Source organism: Temnothorax longispinosus, chromosome 8 (assembly GCF_030848805.1).
Source record: "Temnothorax longispinosus isolate EJ_2023e chromosome 8, Tlon_JGU_v1, whole genome shotgun sequence".
Lineage (NCBI taxonomy): Eukaryota > Metazoa > Arthropoda > Insecta > Hymenoptera > Formicidae > Temnothorax > Temnothorax longispinosus.
The window spans coordinates 222,909-244,921 of record NC_092365.1 but is presented as its reverse complement, the minus strand read 5'-3'; the positions used below and the strand labels follow the sequence as shown (position 1 = coordinate 244,921).

Here is a 22,013-nt window from a genome sequence, read left to right as displayed (position 1 = left end):
AGAGATAAGTATAATTTTTTCTTCATTGCAATGTGACCATATGGCTATAATAAAGATCATAACGCTATTGAAATATTATAACATTCAACCATTACATATTAACCAAGCTTAATTTAGCAGAATTAATTCACAAATTATATCAGTACTATCGATTTGAAATTTTGTGGTCGGCTATTACATTTTTCATATGCGGTTCCGTGTTGTGGCCAATTTCCGATCCCTGAATTAGCAACTGGTATATAATGCGCTATCTGCAGTTGATCAGAATATTGATGCGAATAATGTAAATACGTTTACGGAGAAAATTTGTGAATTAATGGACTTGGAATAATTAATCGATTTTATACATTTCCACGATGTAATATAAATATACTTTGCATGTGTCATTTATTTGCAAGAAATAAGAGTGTATTTTGTTTTATCACAACATAATTTTTTTTCTCACCGCCAACCAAAGTGTCATTGTTGTCAGACTGCAAGGTAGCACTGGTGTCAGATAGGGGTGACGGGGCCGGTCTTAAATCCGATAGCGGTTCCAATCCCAGTAAATCACTTCCGCCATCTCCACCTCCTCCATTTCCTCTGCCAACCTGTACAATCGTCACATTCAGAGGTCCCCGGTTACCTACCGTAAAACAGAGAGAGAGAGAACGAGAGGATACCATGATGAACCAGCTCGTTAAGAGTAAATGATCGAATGCGGGAAAAGGGATTTTCTTTATATTAATTACGTTAATTATTTTATTAATTATACGCGTTACGAATCCGCCCATCTTGCTGCGCAAAATTATTATTAGAAAGCAGCGACGAAAGCAGCTGAAACGCAAAGGCGGGGTAAAGATCAGCACTTCGCAAGAGTGTCATTAAGTGGTAATTAACCCTCGTATCATGTTCCTCACCCTCGAATAAGCCGAGCTAAAATTGAATCCGTTTAACCGGACAAGATATTCTCTCTCTTAACCGGCCGCAATTCGTTTGTATGATAATTCGATGCACAATCAATGGTATGACATTTATTGATTCAGCGGTTTGTCCTATAGTATATATATATACATGTGTGTGTGTGTGTGTAAAAGGGTGTATCGTGCTTTAATCCGGAAAGAACGTTATTCGATACAATTTGCGGACGTCATATCTCGTTGCAGATATAGAGAGATATCAGCGTTGAGCTGAACGAAAACTGCGACGTGCAATTACTGCTCGTAACCAGTGTATCAATTAGAATTAATAATTAATTAATCAATGTATATGTTATTAAGCAATCATACATTATATTCAAACGTGGCGTTATATAGTACAGTATATTTTTTTCTTTAACCAAACGTGCATTCTAGAACAGGGATTACATTGGTCTTTTCTATCACAATTATGCATATATGCATAATTGTATACACTCGAGACAAACCAGTTTCACAAAAAAAGATGTCAAATAACACCGAATTTCGTATAATATGTTTGACAAGCATTTTTATTTTTATAATCGTTGACATTTAATTCATGTTTATAGATGTTTGATATACGCTGAAATAAATTTAAAATTATTTATTTTCTTTAGTTTATTTTTACAACATCTCGAAAGAGCATCTCGAAACTTAATATACATATTACTAAATTGCTTTTTTAAATGTAATGCCATATTTTTTTATTTATACGTCAATAGAGCTATTTGAAACAAAATTAACAGAAATCGCTACAGGATCCGAAGATATCCTCTCATTAAATCCATTTTAACATATATTTCAAATATTCTTTACTATAAAACAGAGCTATAAAATAAATAAATAAATTGGGAAAGCAGGAAATATATGTATAATAAATATTTAGGAAAACAATACATTTTACTTTGCCCTTTAGGCGGCCTTGATAAAAATTGAATTTGAGATTTGAATCTTTTTAGGCGAACGTACTGACTGGGGTGTTGTAAACCGTTGCGACCTTTACACATGTGTGGCCAATAAAGAGAAACGTTGAAATTTTATGATTTCAGACTGGCACTCGTAAAGTTGGGATTTCCATGAATTTCCGTGAATTATATGTAGGTACGTGAAGTTTCCGCCATTGGCGGAATCCGGGTCGGATTTTCATGGAAGTTCAATAACAGGCGAGTTGAGTCATCCCGAGGCATTTTAATATGTCTATACATATGCAACACGTCTATACACACACACACACACACACAGGAACTCGTGCGCATACGCATTCTATATAATCTGCCCATAATCTTCTGTCGAGCGCAGCAAGACTAAACCTTTGTTGTAGCTCTTCCCTCACTTTTCATTAAGCCTACAACATTATTTTAACGATGGGCATATAATAACACAATATACCCATCGCGTACAAGCGCAATTAAAAATTAAGCTCCACCATCATGCGTTTATGTTGTAGGAAAGTATCCTTAAACGAGAAAATTACTTCCTATAGAGGCAATACTTTCTATAGAATTAATGCGCACTTACGGTCCGGAATAATCCATTAAAACGGAAAAAACCATTAACCATATTATATATACCGGTATTATATAAACCGGTAAATGTTTCCATTAGCGAAATTCACAACAAACAGGGTGCAAGATGTTATTATTGAATATATCGCAAAACTTAATTGTTATTTCAATTTTAATACGTATACAGATTAAAAAACGTAAAGAGAATATAAAAATTTTAGATAAAAGAATTTATATACGTAAAAAAAGAAGACAAAGTAACAAACTTGTTGGGTTATATTACTACATTACGTTGATTAAGAATACATATTTTTCATTAAATGTAATTATGTATTTTCTATGTAATAAATTTATCTCATTATTCTACCCATAAAGGTATATTAGAAAAAGGTTATCAAAAATGTGAAAATAAAATATGAAATATTTCGTAAACTATATCGACTTTTCATACCTTTTTTATGCAAAATGACTAGAAAAATCGAATTATGTAAAAAAACCATACAGTTGTATTTAAAGAAATATTAATAACATTGATACCTCGTAAAAAAGATTATAAAAGGCTATAGATTTATTTATTTTTTTATACATAATATTTTCTCTTAAACTTATGAAAGTTTTACTTAAAAACGTTTTTTTCTAAAATAAAAACAAATAAATTCTTTAGGATAATTAAAATAGTTTATACTGTATTATAGTGTATATATATATGTATATATATATATATATATATATAATATATAATATGATATATTTGAATATTCTCCCACTCTTAAGGATTGTTTAAAATATCCCGCATAGATAGTCCTTCTACTTATTTTGTACCCCTCCACATTAAGGATAAATTTTAAAGAAAGGCATCGCGCCATAGAGCCGACTCACCTATTCTGGAGGGTGGAAGTAACAGTCCTTGAGCCTCCTCGAGTGGCATAGCGTGTCCGTGTCTCATATCTCTTCCCGGCTGCAACAATCGCGCGGCTTTTCACGATGTGCCTCGCCGGATAATGGCAATCGTCGGGGACCGGGACCGGGACCGGAAGCAGGAAGCTGGCTGAGTCCTGAGGGACTCCTGCTGATGACGGCGGACGGTGATTAAGCGTCATCGCCCCGCCGTCACAACTAAAACCATGCCCAGGTCACCAAGATCGCTCGATTCTCCAGCTTGCGTCAGTAGGGCCTCGTCGATTGCCGTCTACTTTCGCCCTGTCGAAAAGAAAATCTCTCTTCGTAGATGGGATACTGTCGAAATATACCAGGACGTAAGTATTTAAAGCGTGATAAAATAATATCTCGAAAAATGCTAACTTAAGAAAAAAATCTAAACATATAAAAGTTGTAAAACTTCCCGAAGAACACATCTGTGAACTACAATACATTATTCATAAACAGCACCGTTCGTAATAGATGGCAATAATAACTTTACTAAATAAGAAACTCGACTTTTCCTCTTTATTAAAATTTTAATCTCAAATTTTGGATGATAAAAAATAATACTTTACCTAGTCAGAAATGATTAATCAAGTCGAAGTCGATTTAAGATTGATGCGTCGATGAATGATTGATGTCGAATACTGATGGTTAATATTTTTATCATCTTCGATCTCGTCATAGTTATTCTTATATTAATTGAGCACGTAAAAATATTTCTATAAGATTTCTATTGCCTTTCGGCCAGTTCTATATCGACGTGTTGCAAAATTGAAAAGCACAGTATATATACTGTGTATTCGATGTAGAATTGCGGGGGGGAGGGAAGGAGGTTGTAGAAGGGCCAAAGAGCATTAGAAATCTAATAAAAATATTCAAAATTGCTCACGTAGCATAAAAACAATTATAATGAGGTCACAGATGACAAAAATATCAACCACTATTCGATAGCGATCATTCATCGACACATCAATATCAAATCGACGTTGATTCGACTAATCATTTCTGGCTGTTATATATCATATCCTATGTTGTTACTGAAATAATTTACTGAAATAATTTAATATAAATTAAATATCATAGGATTGAATCGAAATTAATATATACATATATCCACTACCCCTAGCTCTCCACCAAAAAATCGAGAAATCACGTTCGCTATAGATGTTACACAATGAAACATCATAATTAGTTCTCTCATTCGAATTACACAATGAAACACGAGAGAACAAAGAAACCTCTTATCTGCTTAAATTGTCTGGTTCGCCATTTATCTGGGTTTACATGTGCTCAAGTTTCGTGGTCGATGTACTCCGGCTATTCATAACGGAATACGGCATTGTTTGCGAGTATTGTTGCCAGAGTAACGGACCAAAGTGAATATTAGCAACAATAAACTTATACAACTCTTTTTATTCTTATTAGAGGTTTATACTAATCTCTTACATAACTCTGCCGGCGTTCTATACCTTGTAAAACGCATTATCTATTTATAAAAAAATATATAGATTTAGGCAGTTAAAACAGTTTGGAAGCATGTTTCTTCAATAAATGCATAAATAATTTCCATCTGATGAAAATGCTCTCGTCACTTCATTCGATTATGCAGGATTTTCCAAATTTTCTGACTCTATTGTAGAAGCCTGATATTTTATGCTCTCTGTACGCGCAGGCATTAAAGTGCGCGAGTACCCTCGGTGTTTGCTTATGGTACACATATGTGCGTGTAATATTGTAGATCGATAGTCGACGTGTCTCGGTTAGTAGGTCTAGTTCGTAAGAATTATATAGTTGCCGTATAGACATGCGATTCACTCGATCGTGCCCCCTAACTGCGACAACGACATTATAGCACTACACTTTTCTTTCCTCTGTCTCTCTTTTTTTTTGTACAGTTCTCTATATTACCATAAAAAATATGCTCAGTATACAGTAAGGATACTGAAGAAGCACGCGTGATAATTTTTTATAAAATCGAGCAAATCACGTTCTTTATTTGTTAATCCTAATAACTCAAATTCTTAAATTATCTTCTAAATCACTATAATCTGTATTTTTAATTACATTGTCTACATAATACAAATTCTGTAAAAATAATCACAAATGGACGTATTGTATAATAATCAATATTAAATTAAGATATAATAATATCAAAGTATTATAATAAATAATATGTAATATTACAGCATTAAATAGCACATAATATGTACTAAAGAAAAGAACGTGCGAGTTTACGATAGTAAATTCTTTATTGTCTGATTAATCGACAAATGTATGGTAGATTAATGCGGGATATTCGTTGCTTACATAAATCACTTTCGGCGGGCGTAGGCTCGCGCGAGCTTTCTTTGTCCGCTCGACGGCGATTATTTATCAAAGTGCCTTTGAAAAATTTCTGGAAACGAAACAGCGCCATTCGTAATTCCGAATCCCTTATATCCCCTATATCCTTTTTCTCTACCTATATTTATCACGAGAGAGAAGAAAAAAATTCTGGAAAGGATTAATAAATCGTCGTCCATTCACGTACGTTAATTGAGATGGAAACGTACGTGAAACGTGCAAGCTAGATCGTTCGTTTTTCTATGATCGTTTCCAATGAATACAGAACACTACCAAATCTCTGCTTTCCCTTTTCTCATTCGATTGCAATAATGATAATAAAACTCTACAAGGAGAGCGTACAATATAACTATCATACAAAACATACAGCTCTGATATCGTTTGTTTTTGTTCGACAGACAATGATATCTTTAAAGCCTATTAAAAGCACTTTTAAAAATGTATTAAAAAGAAGAATGTTGCGGTGCCGAAAAAACATCTTATCGTAACTGTAAAAAGAAACTAACAGATCGATGTACAAGTTGACAATGTGTTTCTACTGCTTTTCACGAGTAAAGCATCTGCTTCTGACAGTCCGAGAGTTTAAATTTTAATGCGTGAATTGATTCGCTGTTACAAGCTGCGTAAAAGTTGTCGCCTATAGTTACTCGTTACTCAACAGCTTTGACAATCCGTATGTTCTTATTAACTGTTCTAGCCGCGAACGGATGATTTCAGCGGTATATATGCTATATGGCATATTAGTTAAAGAAAGATTTGATTTAACTTGCGAAAAGGTTTTCTCTCACTAAATGTATAGATCCAATACCGAAAAGATTTCTCAGGCCGATTAAAGACGCAGCGACCATTATCTGCTCCAAGAAGAAATTTGATAAAATTAAACATTGATCTTTCTAATTAATCGTAAACGTAATCGAAGTAGGAAAATGTGAGATAATAAGGTTTTCAATTTTACAACCGTATTTGCATATTATAGGAAGGATACGTAATACGTATTAAGTTCCACATTATTTGTTCAATACCTATTCGTAGAATCAATGATCGAACTGTTTGATCTTCTCTTAATACTCGGAGATTTGACTACACCAATACGTCATCAAAGAAAATTTTCATAAAAATTATATATTCGTTGCACAAATAGGAGAATTTTTGTTTCTTTTCATCAACAATATATTACTTATGTAATGGTACGTGTGGAATTTTATTTAAAACGTCAAGTTATAACTCTTCACAAATATACCTATAGGCCCGAAAGATCCGAATAGTTCAAAGTTCAAGCTCAAAACTTGGAGCGTTTGTATTGTTCGGTTATCAGAATGTTTCAAATATTATTCTCGAAATAAGGCGTAAGACACAGTTATCTGCCGCGTGACACACCAAATTTAACTACTTTAGTCAACAGTTCCACTGACACTTTCCTCATTTCGGCGCTTTCACTTGATTTCCTACGACACCTCTTGCGCGCGCTAAATTTGTCAAACAATCATTTCAAGTATCTAACTATATGTTCTTTCCACACCAATTCCGTTAATCCACATCATTTATTACAGTATATATTGAGGAAATATTAATCATCTCTTGGAACATCATTTCACTTTGCTCCGTAATTTGATAAAGGTGGATAAGGTGCAATGTTAAGAAGCACACAGCCTAAATCGACTTGTCGGGCACGACGATGTTAAAGCTCGAGAGCGCTGTGCTGTCGAATAAGTAAGAAAAACTTAATACTGACAAGCTCAAGCCTGACATTTGAAGAAAACGTGAGCTTCGAAACTTCTACGATGAGAAATAAACGTTTCTATTAGATCTGTAGAAAAAAATTATCGATTTTGTTATTCCTTCATTATTGGTGAAATATTCTTTTATATTCTTGGTTGACGCGTTAAATATTATTTTAAACTTTATATTCTCCTGAATTTATTATACTCACTGTTCAAGCTATCACTTATTCTAAAAATATTAACATTTTATATTTTTATAATCCATTTACATCCATTTTAAAAATTATTTTCTTTTCTCTCAACATAATTTTATAACGACGACAAATAAAAAAGTTATATAATATTGTATATTACTGTCATAGATAGATTAAGCAAAGCACAAACTTTAGGTACTCACAGACACATTCGCGCGGGCGTGCGCATATTTATATGCATACATAGAGGTACGAAAGAAAAAACTTAACATTTTGTTTCAGACGTTACGATAAGAAAGATAAAAGCAGCCACTCTATTTTTCTATTAAGCACAGTAAAATGTATCTAATCAATTTTAAAAATGTTAAACGTTATATAAAAATCAAAATAGTCAAACGTGCAAGAAACTCGTGAGATTCTAATCTCATTAGGATATTCACTTTTTTCATACCGAGTTTCGAGTTTCACAGTAGAAAGGTGTGGTCGCGATAAGATGCCTTGAAATCGAGCATTAAAAATTGATATTTAAGAATCATCGTCGGACGTGCTGTATATACTCATGCTTTCGTAATATCGCGTGACACTGTACCCTTTCTCGCTCCCTTTATCGCGTGCACATAGCGTTTTTCAGTGACCCATGACTTACGTCGGCTTAATTATGTCGATGTTTGACGAGCACGTTTGCTAATGTCCTAATAGCTTTCAATGTTCTGGTGTGAAATAACGTGCATTTAATGACGTATGGTTCTGAGATCTTGTTAGAAATATGAGAGAGATACGAGAGAGAGAGAATAATGTAAATCTCACATTTATTTATTATTTAAGACATCTACGTGTAAGAATACAAAAAATAAAAGAGAAAAATATCGTATTAAAATTCATTCTTTTTGTTAGTTATTCATTTTTCATGCTAACGCGAAGAAGAACTAGGAGGCAAAGTTCAAAGAGCTTTAAGAGAGGCCTCATATATCTTTGTTATTATTAATTAAAGAAGCCTGCAAAGACGTAACATAAAGAGTTCCGTATTTTGTTGTTGTATTTTTGACAAACATTGACAAATCCATTCAACGCAAAAAGAATCCCAAAGATTTCTACGTCTCGTCAGCAGTGCAAGATTATCATTAGCGCGAGCTGTCCTAGGAAAAGCTCGTTCACAGTGCTCGTTGCTCTATTTTCCGAGAACATATCACACGTCAAGGAGAATAATATGTACGTATATCCCTCTCGTATTCTCTTTTGTACGGAAACAAAGTTCCAGAATAATTGAGAAAGTAGACTAATCCGCGGCTTGATATTTTAGACTACAAAGAAAGTAGTTGACGAAAAAAAAAGAGAGACAAAACGAAAGAAGAAAAGTAAGAGGAATGAAAGCGTTATTACTGTCTCGTTATTTCGAAGGAACACAAAGAAAATGCGCTTCGTTTTTTAACGATAACATATGCTGACAAATTAGAGGCGGACCCAAAAAGAGGGATATCTGGTAAAGTTGATACTAGCGATAGTGGAGCGTCCATTATTCCATCACAATCGAAGCGAGAACAATGTAAACGGATCGATATGTAATTAGTGAATATTACTAACAAATAAAGCGAAGGTGACGTGAGTATTTGGAAGTAAATATGTAATGTAAAAACATGAAAATACCGAGTTGAAACGAAGAAATTATCCGTAGTGCAACCATCAAATATTTTCTAATTGTCAATTTCGTATTTCTCGTTCGCAAACACGCTCTTTGCATAAAATTAATTAACACGTCAAGATGCAAATTTTAATATAAAGGGGCTATATATTCTTGAGATACTAATTGCAATTAAAAAATAACTAATTATTTTAAATGCTGACATAAATGCACACCTTTTCATTAAAACCATCATCACGTAGTTAAATCGAGTTTGGTTTTTGAGTTATTTCGTTCGCAACGTATTACACGAAAGATCGACAGTACTCAATAATTAATTGATAGCAATAATCAATACTCAAGATCAAGCAATGTAGTAGAAATCGTAATTGAAATAAAAAGTATCGTGACGTGACGTTACTCAGCGACACACACACACGTACGAAAGGCTACTATACTGCAGCCAAAAAACTGTCGTTTTTTTCTCCCGACGGGCGTACTCAGCGTTAATTATTCTCTTCGACATTAACGTAATAAGAGACCGTAATAAGTAACCGTTCTTCTCTCTCACCCTAAGTTTTTTGTTATTAACGTTTTGTTATTAACTTACTCGGCATACATCGCGTGACGTGAGTCACGAATAATAACGTTTCGTCATGCTGTTTCGGCGCAATCTTAACCCACACGGTGTTGTATATACATATATGTTATATATGTATATTAGAGATTATAGGACGACCGATAAGACTCGGATGTTTATCTATTTATCTAAGCTCTACGATCTTCACGCTTCGACATGCACATGCACGATGTTGCGTGTTTCATTCGACGATTTTTCCGTAACGTTTTTTTCTCCTCGAAAGCAGGCTTAAGAGTAAAACAGTCGACGGTCATGTCATGAGTTTCTGAGGGAGCAACAACGTTTCTCGACGATTTAAATTTAAGGTGTTCGACGTTCGACCTTCGACCTTCGACCTTCGACATTTAAAGAGCAGCTTCGTCTATGCACGAAGAACGTGATTCTTCGGAAATTCTATGACGTACTTTACGCACGTGGACAGTCATCTTATGCTCGATCGTCAAGCGGTTTAACATGAGCGTCATGACATTCACGCTACGTGTAAGCTCACGCGGAATCGATTTTGGAAAACGCATCTTTAAGCTTCAAGCGATTGAAAAACTAAAGTACCTATTTAAGTAAAGCCTCGCGCGAGCATCGAGATTTAATATATCAATAATATATATAATAGATTAATCGTTGATCGTTGACAAGTCAAACTGCTGATCGCGCGTGACACGTGTGACACGTAAAAACGGTGAATCGAGACACGGTATTCACCGTTTTATTTCGATTACCGTAGTGGACCGTACCTGTTGCAAGAGGAGCAACGGAAAGTGGTCCCGGGTCCAGGCGCGGTGCTCCAGTGATCCAGAAACTCGTCCCCCCGCTCGCGCTGTCGAGGTTGGACAGGTTGGACTGGCCCTCGTGGTGACGCCGTCGTCCGTCGTTGTATCCGCCAGGCGGATACACGTAGAATACAGTCGCGTGCTAGCACTGCTAGCTGCTCGGCGCTCGCGGCTCCGACTCGCGGCGCGGCGCCGGCGGCATCGATTCGCCCGATGAGCCGCGTTCCGCGTTCTGTCTGATTCTGTCTTCTGTCTTCTGTCTCGCGAGCGACCGTACGCTCCGTGCCCTCCGTGGTACGCTCACTCGTCGCGCGATAACGGCAACGCGATAACGTACGTTACGCACATGCAAACGACACGTGTCTCGACTCTCCGCTCTCCGCTCTCCGCTCTCGCTTATCGCACGCGCGTTCGCGATTCTTGCGGCGCGGCGTGACAACAATCCGCTCGCCTGACCGAGCAGATTTCGGCTTTACGCGTACGCGCGCGCGCCGTCCCTTCCTCGAACGAAAGACGGAAGAAGCGGAGCGACTTGGCCTTTCGCGACAGACCGCGGGAGGTTCGACGAGCGCTGTCAATTCTCACTGTTGGCCGGTCACGGAGTGAGCTCGACAGCATTGACTCCGATTTTCCGAGACCAGAGGCGGGCAGGCGGCCTAGACTCTAGCGGGTCTAACGGGTCGTCCTGCTGCGGCCTGCGGCGCGACGGACGAGCGCGGAACGCGGAGCGGGACAAACGGAACGAGCGAATCTGATAAGAGGGTAGCACGCGCGCTGTGACGCTGTGGCACTATGGCGCACCGCATCCGCGCAAGTGCCGGCACACGGCAGTCACGGCACCCCACGACCCCACGGCACCCGTAGTCCTGACACTCTCGACTCCCGTAATCCGCTGGTCCACGCCCCGCGCCCCGCGGCAAGCGGCAAGGGCAGGGCGGCGCAAACCAGGGTTCGACTACTAACTCCGATCCACCGTCTACCACCGCGTTAACTCATCCTCCAATGTCCCACTTGTATCCTAATTATGATTTGTACAACTGAATTTAATACGTATAACGCACGTAAGAGATTATGAAGCAACAGAATAAATAAAAATTATAATAAAGCAGACTGCGCGAAAATGAACGTGTACTCGATAATAGAATTAAAGAACGTAGCAAGCTTTCCAAATGTAAAATAATGCTCGACATTTTACGAAAAAATAAAAGTAAATCGTTATATAGAATTATGTTAAAAGGAAAATCAATTTACACATATACACATATAATATAAAACGCGATTAATAATTGATTTTTCATTTTCGAGATGAAAGAGATCAGCGAATCGTCGCACGCAGGCTCCTCTCTGCTCCTTATTTCTTCTGCCTCGCACCTCGCACATTCAAGACACGTTTACGAACAATGCGAGGAGTACGTCATCTACTTTTTATAAGAAGGATACGTTGATAACGCGATAGAGCTGTGTATAAAAATAAACGTGTTCTACATAGAAATATATTAAAAAGAAAAATAGATCTGCAACATAAATCGCGCGTATCTCCATATAGAACCGTCGACCCCGTTTTCGTGATTAAAAAAGACGTACGCGTCGTCAATGCGGTTTCCTTTCTACTTTTTCCACGTTCAAGATAAACACACGTTCGTGAATGACGATGAATACATACGTCATCCACTTTTTTGTAAAAAAAAAAAAGAGAAAGAGGGAGAGACAGACGTACATATATATCACCAGAAATATAGCACTTGCACCCCCTAATGTAGATCACGCTGTGGGGTTAAATCTACATCATGGTTTCAGTCCTGCCAACTTTGCCAATATGGTTCTATGCAGGATCATGCAGGATCCAGCGAATACGAATGATAAAATATCGTAATACTGTGGTAAGGGGGTTGCACGTTGCACGTTCATGCCTTTCCGGTGGGTCTCCGTTACAAACTGGCCGCGATGGAAGGAACCAACGGAACGGCGATGATTATAGATCGTGCTCGGTCATGCCGTTTTACTTTATTACGAGGACACCGCGAGCCGGCAATATGTGACGTCACTCTAACGTTACGTTAAGCGCGCGCGCGCGACGTTTCCGCTTATATCGATATGGTTTAAAATATCGATCGCCGACGAGGTCAAAACGCGACCTCGCAAGTTCGGAACTAAGTTCGCTCAACAACCTTGCGTGGCGACGCGAGAAAGAACGCCGCTCGTCTTACTTCTGTAAGCAGAGTAAGCCCCGACTCCCGGCCGCCAGGTCGCCACTCGCCCATTCGCCGCTCAAATCTCAACGTCGCTCAAAGTGTTTTATTAGCGAAAACGTATCTTTGTTTATATGTCAACGAAAGACGTTCAATATTTTGCGTGCACAAATCTATTATAATATACATTTATATATATATATATATATATATAGATATATAATATATTAAAGGAATAAGCGCACGTAAGATTGGGTACCCACGTAATAAAATTGAATATATACGGATGGATGACAGATTGTCATAGAGACACTTGTTTCAAAAGCATCTCTCGTACGTATACATTAATAAATGTTAATTAATTCAATTCGATTTATTCCGAAACGAGGTCAAATGTAAATTTTTTGAAATAAAGATTATATTACAGCTGTAAAGCTTTCCAAACTGTCTTAAATTTATATTTTGAAGAAATAATCCTTAAACGTTTTAAAAATAAGCTCTTTCTGCTCGACTTTCTGTGAAACACGTCAAGTTCCTTCAAAATAAGTTGCTCCGAGTTCCCTTGACTGAGTCGCGTTACTTTGCCGTACGTCGTATCGGCGGAGGGAGTCAAAATTAGAGTAAATACTCCACAGGATATAGGAATTACGAGCTACGACTTATCAGTTGTCACGCAGGAAGGCCTATGTCTATGTCGATGCTTACTGTCGCTGCTTACGTACGTGACAACATAAATATAGCTGTCCCGCGCAGCCAACGTATACGTATATAGTAGCCAACCTATAGGTATACAATACCGCCAGCCAGCTATAATGATTTACCTAAAGCTAATTATCGGTGTCAATAATGCGATATTATATCGCGCACGTGCGAGCACAATCAATCTGCCCATCGAGCAAATCATCAGCATAGGTCATAAAAAATGTAAAAAAAATCGATAAGTATGCACATGTCTATCGCGAGTAACATTACGAATGCAAAAAGATCGTTATATACTGTAATAACATTGCACGGGCATATGTGTGTGACGATTTCCTTCGATCGTGATCATCGCAATACACGGCCTAGGTTGGCTGCGAAATACGTACACTGTACAGCGACTACATCATTAATCAGGTCCGTGCTGACGTTTGCTGACGTTTCTATTGTTATTATTTCCCGCTGACAAGGAAAGAAATAATTTAAGAGAAAAATTGCCAAAATGTTAAATATCCTTTTTATTTAGAAAAAAATTAACGTGTGATGTTAAATTCTTTTTAGAAAAACATGTTATGTTTTCTAACATCATGTCGATTTTCAGTTATTAGTTGTCACATTACATTCAACTCGATTAATCTTTCAGATATACATATACGGACCTTTCATCTTTACAAATGCCGGTTAAGCCTTAAAATTTTACTATCGTATAAACAATACCTAGATCCGCGTAAGATAATGCCACACGTGACGATGGGAAACTAGGGAAATGTAGCATGACGTCGAGACATGTCTTGTCGAGATACAGAAAATAAATACGATGCACTATATGCATCGGATCTAGAATCTAGGATCGATAACGGCATAGCTGTTATCTCTGCGATTTTCACGGAAAAAATAGCGTGCATCGTTAACCTTCCAACCGTAGCGTGCGCAGAGGTTGACTGCGATTATACAAATTTTATAAAAATCGTGCAAACTGATTTTCTTTATCATACGGCATATTAACGTATTAAGATAAGGTTATCAAAAATGCCTTACAAGACATATTCTATTTTACATTTGAATGTATTTTAGGATAAAATATGAAATGTCACAAATTCATCATATTTTTATATATAACACGAAAGAAAACGTACTTTACGAAAAAGCATGATTTTATTTAGGAAAGTAAAAACGAGCTTGAAATGTCACCTCTACAAGACCACGCTAATTACAAAATATCTTCTTCAACGACGAACTTCTTTGTAATGTAATGTCCCCCCCCTCTACGTATTAAAAATGTATTTTTTCGTTTACAACACACACCATTACATAAAACATACAATACACTCGTGTATTCAATCTTTCACTTGAGACAATGACGCGTAACACATTGCACGACATATATATATATATATATATATATATATATATATATATATATATATTTATATATATTTCGAGCGTGCTAACATAAAAAGCATAGATCTTAACGTCTTGTCTTATGATACACTTGAACAAATATATATTATATATTTTTTTTCTAAAAATATACACTATATCGTCATATACATATATGTCGACATTCATACGTTCTCTGCGAGATTTATATAAATTTAAATGCTAAAAACGCTTTCATTTGTTCGTTTCATTATGTACGCTAAAACGTGTGCGTTTTGTACGTCACGCGTATCCCAAACGCTGAGTAGAAGCGACTATTTGAAGCTGAGTACCTCGCACGTTGTATGCGTCACACGTCGTATCGCCAAAAAAGCTAAGTACGTGTTCCAACAATTAAAAAAGAAATTTAATCTCAACAGTAATATTCCTCGTTTTCTCGTTACTGCGCAGGTGCAAAATTATATACTGGATATCTTGGTGCAAAATGTTTACCCAGACCGTAAACATATTCCGATTCTTCTTTCTCGCGAAAATTTTTGGCGGCATATGACGATTCCTCGAAGGACGGTGGAGCTGAAAAGAAAAAAATTGAAAACAATTATTTCTATACAAAACTATGATTTTGTTACATGATATAAAGATGTCGCAAGTATACTAAATATAAATTCTATTTTATCACAAATCTCAGTATTTCTATCTTTTGTATGAAGAACGAACGGCGCTAATACGTGCGCAGAACTTACGTAAGTTTGGATATAACGTAGATTCTGGTAATGGAGGCACGGCAGTATTTGCCGAAGGTATAACGAAACCAACTTCCAGTGGCCTCCGTTCGGTATAATCACCGTCTATTCCCGCTGGTGGAGCACTCGGGGCATGATGAACCGAGAGCGGAACCGTTCCCACAAGGATGGGTATTTTGGCGGACAGATTCCGATGATACCTACAATATTGCGAGCTAAGATTTATTTAAAGGAGATAAGAGAATAAAAAACTGATTAAAATGGGTAAACTATTTTATAGATTGTATAATTAATAATACGTGAAATAATCTAAATCATATGAAAAAAAATATATGAAAAAGACATTAACCATCCTTCAACGCATGCTTCCACCTTCAACTCATATTCAAGATCGATGTACTGGCACGTAGCGAACGAATTTGATGGCGGAAGAGGCGGAACGTTCAGATGTTGCTCGTAATCGGCGGTTCCACCGGCTTGGATCGGTCCTTTGCTGACCTCTGCTATCACACGTTCTTGTATTCTAGTCTCGGAAGGATCCGTAACACGGACAGTCACAACCTGGATGGACCTCACGATACGTTATTACTTATCGACGAAATTTTCAATATAAAAGCTGTTCAGCCTTACGATACCATCGAGAAATATTGCCCTTTGAATCACGTCAATGAACGAAAATTTAATCTTAAAGTAGAACTGTTATTGCGTACTTACCTCACGCAGCATGAGTTTGATGACGGTCACAACAACGTTTGATAAATTCTCGACATTTATCTTTATTGGCATCGTTTGTCCGGGCACGTACCCTCGAGCCGGTAGTGAAAAATTTACGGTCAAAGGTGGCGTGCCGCAACATAAGCAACAAAACGTTTTACTCATTTCTTGCTGCACGGGTTCCTGGAAATATACGTTTACAATCCACCATTATTCGTATTACTGAAATAAAAATACGTTTTAGAGCTTACGTCTCAACAGATACCACTGTACGAAATGGTAAAATATAAAAAATAAAGTCTTACGTGCACGACGATTAAAATTATTTCCTCATAAATCTTTTACTTTTAGTCTATTTTTCTATAAATGATTAAAATGATAGATCATATATATTAAGTTTTGCAAACGTTATAGTATAATAATTTGACAATATCAAGATATCTGCTAAAGAAAGATTAAACATACTTTCAAATAATCTAAATTAATCCTATATTTAATTTAATATTTTAATTTAAACGTAGACGTTAAAATAAATTAAATGTAACGTTATTTAATCATGAAACTTAGTACATACAGCCGCTCTGGGTTCTTGATTCAAATCCAAAGGAACGACAACTGTGAAAAGACTCTTAGCTTCATGATCGAACTTCCAAGGCCGATCCAGCGTGGCTTTGACGATATAACGAATGTATCCAAACTCCGATTCGAAACTACTCGGCAAGTTCATCGGCAAGGAACAAGTAAATGGAAATTTGTGTTCTCCTGATTGTATTTCAATTTCTCCACCTAACAAAAGAACATAAATAAAAGATAATAAAATAAAAATATACATATAAGAGGAAAAATCATAATGCACACGTATGATAAAGTTGAATAAAAAATGCCTGACTTAGATTTAAATTCTTGCTGACAGAGTTTTTAAATAAACGTGATTTATTTCGTGCTCAACGTTCTCCCACTGACGTCATTTTTCGTAAGGCAGTAGTTGATTATAAATATGTTGGAGACATTTAAATGTAAAATCTTTCAAGTAAAGAAAACCAAACTTGCTAAATTTAAAAATAACACTTTTTCTATTTAAATAAGTCATATTTTAATAACGTCTTTCGTAATCTCTATATATATGTCCACATCTACAAAAAATGTTCACCCCACGTATAAAACATTACGTATTTTATTATTTATCTTCTTGTTAATAAAATCAATTTTCAAGCGTGTCGCTTAACAAATTTCATTCTTGAACATTTCATGTATTGTTTTATTTCAGTTTCATTAAAATCTAGTAAACATTGTAGCCTTACCCGAAGCTGATCCAACCAAGTAATATTTTGTTTCAAAATATTCTTCATGTGCTGTGGCAACCTCATCATGATAATCTCCCTTGCGCTCAATATCTTCTTTTTTAACTACACACCAAGTATTCGCTTCACCTTTTATTTTCACGCTTATACCTGCGTAAAAAAAATTACAAACGTTATAAGTACACTCGAAAAAAGCATAATTAAGTATTAGCTAATACTTATTTTTATTATTAACTAATTCATCACGTTTGTCTTTTCAAGTGATTTATTTTTAATCAATTTTTATCATTTCTATTAATCCATTTATTTTTTATTCTCTATTGTTTTGCATTAAAATATGTAGAATTTTATATTAAATTACTTCATCACGTTGCTCGACTTGTTAAGTTATATTCGATTTATAAGATTTATGTTCATTAATATAAATAAAACAAAATATAAAAATTCTCTTTGTTAAAATCATTCAATGGTATTACGTGTATTTGATACAGCCTAGTGTAGTGATACAAAACTCGAAGAAGACAAAGCGTAGCGGAGTAACAGTAGAAAGGGGAGATACAGATGAGGAGTATGTGTGGGCAGTATGTTCTATAATTAACTTTCACACATTGTATATGTGTGTGTATATGCAAAAATAGAGAGAGATCGCTTGTGGACGGGCAGTGGACATAGACGTGCATTTCGTATATAGCGAACTGAAACATACCTGTAACAAAAGAGATTGGAAGTTAATTTAAGTAAAATATATTTTTTACTTAACGACATCATAATATACAGCGTAGAGAGTAGCGTGTTAACAAAGTTAAGAATAAAATAAATCGTAAGTCATTCATGTACCGATTCAAGCACGTACAGCTTTGTTAACGTAAGTAATGACCGTAATGCTCGTGATAGATTTCCACGTAACTTGGTTGGTATCTAAAACTGATTCCACAAGTGCGCAACGTAATTTAACTTGAAGGCATCTTAAAACAATATCACAAAGATATAATAAATCGAGACATAAGATAACGCGGACGATATCTTTTTGACATTTTTATAACTTTAAAACTTTAAGATGCTTTTTAAATATTCTTAATGTTGTAAACATATAATGTTCCCTAAGAAGTAATACATCTCGGACTATATTACGATGTACGACTGCGTGTCCTTAACCATAACCAGACTTACCGCGAATCTTCTTCGTGCTGTCCAGAACAACGATGACGTTACCTCTCACCGTTTGTCCAGGATAATACGTGCTCCATTGATTGTCGAACTCTATTCGTAAGTCCTTGAGGCCCATGTCGATCGTTTTTCGTTTTAGCTTCTCTGATCTTTACGACAGCACTCCTCCACGTATTTCATTTACGTTTATTATTCACCAGCAGCCGATGTTTAACGCCGCGCAGCTTTTGCCGGACAAGGACACGTGTCTCCTTGCTCCAACTTCTTCTTGATGATAGTTACAGCCGTCGCGATCCCAAACTACTTGTAACGTCAATCTCGATGTGGCTAAAGGACACCCGCCGACCTGCCTGGACCTGCCGACGTGCCGATGACGTGCTGTTGATACATACTATAAAATCCCTCTATTGATCTATTCTCGACGTTCTTATCGATCTTCAGTCTCACACTACACCGCTACATTCCAATATCAATGACACCGTGGCACATGCGTAGATGCGTATGGAACGGATACGGAAGGACGGATGTTGCGCACTTGGTGTTCTTCATGTATTTTCTCACTCTTACGCGTATACGTAACGGCATGGCACGAGGCGTCAGGGTGACCGCCGACCGGACTGACCGGTGACGGCGGTGACGTCATCAATGACATCGCGTAGTGACGTAGCTGCGTGCTGTTGCTGGTTAGTGGTTACTGCTGTTAGAGCTGTTACCAGACAGAAGTCATCAAAAGTCACTGCCTCACTGGTCAAGTGGTCACAGAAGCCTGACTGAGATCTGAGCAAAGCTGAAAGCGGCCACAACCCACAGCCACACGTTAACTTTATTTTAAAGTGTCTCTATAAATACGTCCGCATAAAACGTGGACGTAAACTACTTACTACGTAGCACATAGCACTACGTAGTCAATGTCCACGATTTTTTAAATTCTCTTCCGTCGTATATCCAGGAGCGCGAAAGAGGAACTGGAACACGCACGTTCTATTTGTCCTCACTGTCCTTAGGTCTGCTCTTTCCGTCTTTCCAGCTGAACGATGCACTTCCTGCATCGTTCATTTTTTCCTTTTTTTTTTCTCTCCAACGTAGCCGACATTCGACCGACAATCACGACGCGTGTGACTGATCGTGACAGAGCGAGAGCGGTAGACCGGTAGACACGAAACGATCCAGTTGCCAGTCACCAGTAGCCAGTGGCGATTTTATCGCCGAAGAAACACTGGAACGTCTTCAGTTTAATGTAAAAACGACGTACGTACGTACACGACTCTTTGATTCTTCCATTTGTACTATGTACGTTACGTTAGTTACGTAATCGTACAGCATACGGTACATTACATCGAGCACATCCAATAATCCATTTCGGGTGTAGATGAGCGCGCCTGGCGCCATGTCTAGGCCTCCTGCACGAACCCTTTTCGGGAGGCCGCGAGCCACGAACCATGACCAACAGTGGGCAATGGGCATAAGATCGTACGCGTTAGATTTATTAAAAGTATGTACATTATTACACGAAAACGTGATCTTTCAAAATGTTTAGGTTATTCTTAAAAATAAATTTAATAAAGGACCATATAATATTCATTTTTTCTCAAACAGGATACTTTACCGCGTGTGAGAACGTCGACGCTCATGCGCAATATACCCGGTACCCGGCTCCCCTCTTGGCCCCTCTGAGGGGGGGGGGGGATCACTGGATTCTACTCTTCACTGGGTCAATAGGGTCATTTTCGCACTAAAATGCACAGGTATCCTTATAGAGCGCTTGAGCTCGAGATGGTAGCGTAATTTTTCACTTCGATAGCTTGGATATTTACGTCTGGTATTGATACTTGACGTTTTAAACATTAAAACAAAATGTCAGGGTAGTTGTCACTTGGCGCATACAGTCATGATCCTTCTTAATAATGTTACACAAACATAACTCAACGTTTTACTTTTTTTTTAATTTAATTTTTCTTGAATTTATTTTATTCCATTTAAGTTGACTAAAATTTAATTTAATTTGTTTATATGAGTCATCTCTTTTCCAGCCATGTCGTGTCGTACGGTACGTCACCCTGTGTAATGTGTTAACCGCCAGCAAACAGCAAATGCTATTACACGCCGCTTGCACGCCGAAAAGGATAAATTATAAAATGTGATAGATCGCGCGCGCGTGCAGTCTTTATTTGTTTCATGCGCATTTTTATTTATCTGTCTACTTTATCTAATAAATCTAAAAAAAACACATTTATTATATATATATATATATATAATACTTAATTTTACTCGCATCGAGATATATATCGTTGTAATTTGCGCGAGATTAGCGATCTGTTGAGAGAGACCCTTGTTCCTTTCAATTATCTATGTCGGAAACTGCGCAATTTATTGGCAAATCAATAAATCGACTACAATTTTATTGTGGATTCCGAACTCGTCAACTCGCGTGCTCAAGGTTTTGCATTTGTCATAACAAGCACGTATTGTATCGTAAATTCGCAAAATATTCGAAATGTTCGTAGAAATAACGAGTCCATTGTATCTCATTCAAATTTTGCGTAACTATGCGTTCTATGCATACCATGCAGCAGACGTACATACGTTTTTAACGTGGACCTAAAATGTGAATAGTAAAATGCCGTAGTAAAAATGTGACGTCCCGTTCATCCCAATCATTTCAACCATTTCAACTATATCTCAACCACCTCAACCATAAGCGTCGTGGACTGGCCATTCGATCGGTCGTAAATTTCAATACGTTCATACGCCGCGCCGGTTGCACGTTTCAAGTTAAGTCGTATCAACGTACAATAATCTATACGTCTATATTTATTCCATAACGTCGCGTATGATACGTATCTCGAGTTTAGCTAGAAATTAACGTCGAACTCTCGAAAAGATAAAAAAAGTCTAAGCAACTGTTTTATTCATCTATTATATTTTTACTGAAATATAGGCAATATAGGCAAATACCTTATTCTCTATCTCTTCTGCTTTACGTTCCGCTTCAGCGTTCGTTGATCGATAATTCAAAACAATGCTTTAGCATGTGGCAAGTAAACGCGCTAGTTTATAGTCTTCAGTATACTCATCTAACGTTTCTGCGGTTTTTGTCCAAGATACACATAGACCCTTTACCAGACTTTACCCATATCAATTTACATTACCAGTGCACGTTGAAACCACGA

The 22,013-nt window shown here is 37.0% G+C and overlaps 2 protein-coding genes and 1 long non-coding RNA gene across 7 annotated transcripts in view; 1 reads left to right on the top strand and 2 right to left on the bottom strand.

Annotated features, from left to right (window-relative positions):
* LOC139817638 (uncharacterized) overlaps positions 1–13,243 on the bottom strand; it is a 28,941-nt gene extending 15,698 nt beyond the window's left edge. For 2 of the 4 annotated variants that reach the window (XR_011733283.1, XM_071785882.1), the window contains exons 1-3: positions 10,615–13,226; positions 3,323–3,643; positions 446–625 (exon numbers count right to left, since the gene is read on the bottom strand). Coding sequence is in view for 3 of the 4 variants with exons in the window: in XM_071785882.1 (XP_071641983.1) it covers positions 446–625; positions 3,323–3,389 (247 nt within the window). In the remaining variant the exon portion in view is untranslated. Of the gene's footprint in view, positions 1–445; positions 626–3,322; positions 3,644–10,614 lie in introns of all 4 variants that reach the window. The other 2 variants (XM_071785881.1, XM_071785883.1) reach the window with 2 other exon arrangements.
* A 789-nt stretch (positions 13,244–14,032) lies between these two features.
* On the bottom strand, positions 14,033–20,414 carry LOC139817637 (arrestin domain-containing protein 17). The gene is made up of 7 exons (XM_071785879.1): positions 18,847–20,414; positions 17,677–17,826; positions 16,950–17,161; positions 16,376–16,558; positions 16,011–16,222; positions 15,662–15,861; positions 14,033–15,491 (listed from the first exon to the last, which is right to left on the bottom strand). The coding sequence occupies exons 1-7, from the start codon at positions 18,959–18,961 to the stop codon at positions 15,358–15,360; spliced, it is 1,206 nt and encodes a 401-aa protein (XP_071641980.1). The 5' UTR covers positions 18,962–20,414; the 3' UTR covers positions 14,033–15,357.
* Positions 20,197–21,792, top strand: LOC139817639 (uncharacterized). Of its 2 annotated transcripts, XR_011733285.1 has the most exons (3): positions 20,197–20,335; positions 20,440–20,588; positions 20,874–21,792. It is a non-coding gene; the product is annotated as an uncharacterized lncRNA (long non-coding RNA). The 2 variants fall into 2 exon arrangements; XR_011733284.1 differs by lacking the exon at positions 20,874–21,792 and having other exon boundaries at positions 20,440–20,765.
* The last annotated feature ends 221 nt before the right edge of the window (positions 21,793–22,013 follow it).

Excerpts from the sequence above, each read along its gene's own strand:
- LOC139817637 (XM_071785879.1), bottom strand. The coding sequence starts at position 18,961 with ATGGGCCTCAAGGACTTACGAATAGAGTTCGACAATCAATGGAGCACG. Across the intron at positions 17,162-17,676 it reads CTTGGTTGGATCAGCTTCGG|GTGGAGAAATTGAAATACAA; the intron begins GTAAGGCTACAA and ends TTCTTTTGTTAG. Across the intron at positions 15,492-15,661 it reads TACGTTATATCCAAACTTAC|CTCCACCGTCCTTCGAGGAA; the intron begins GTAAGTTCTGCG and ends TTTTCTTTTCAG.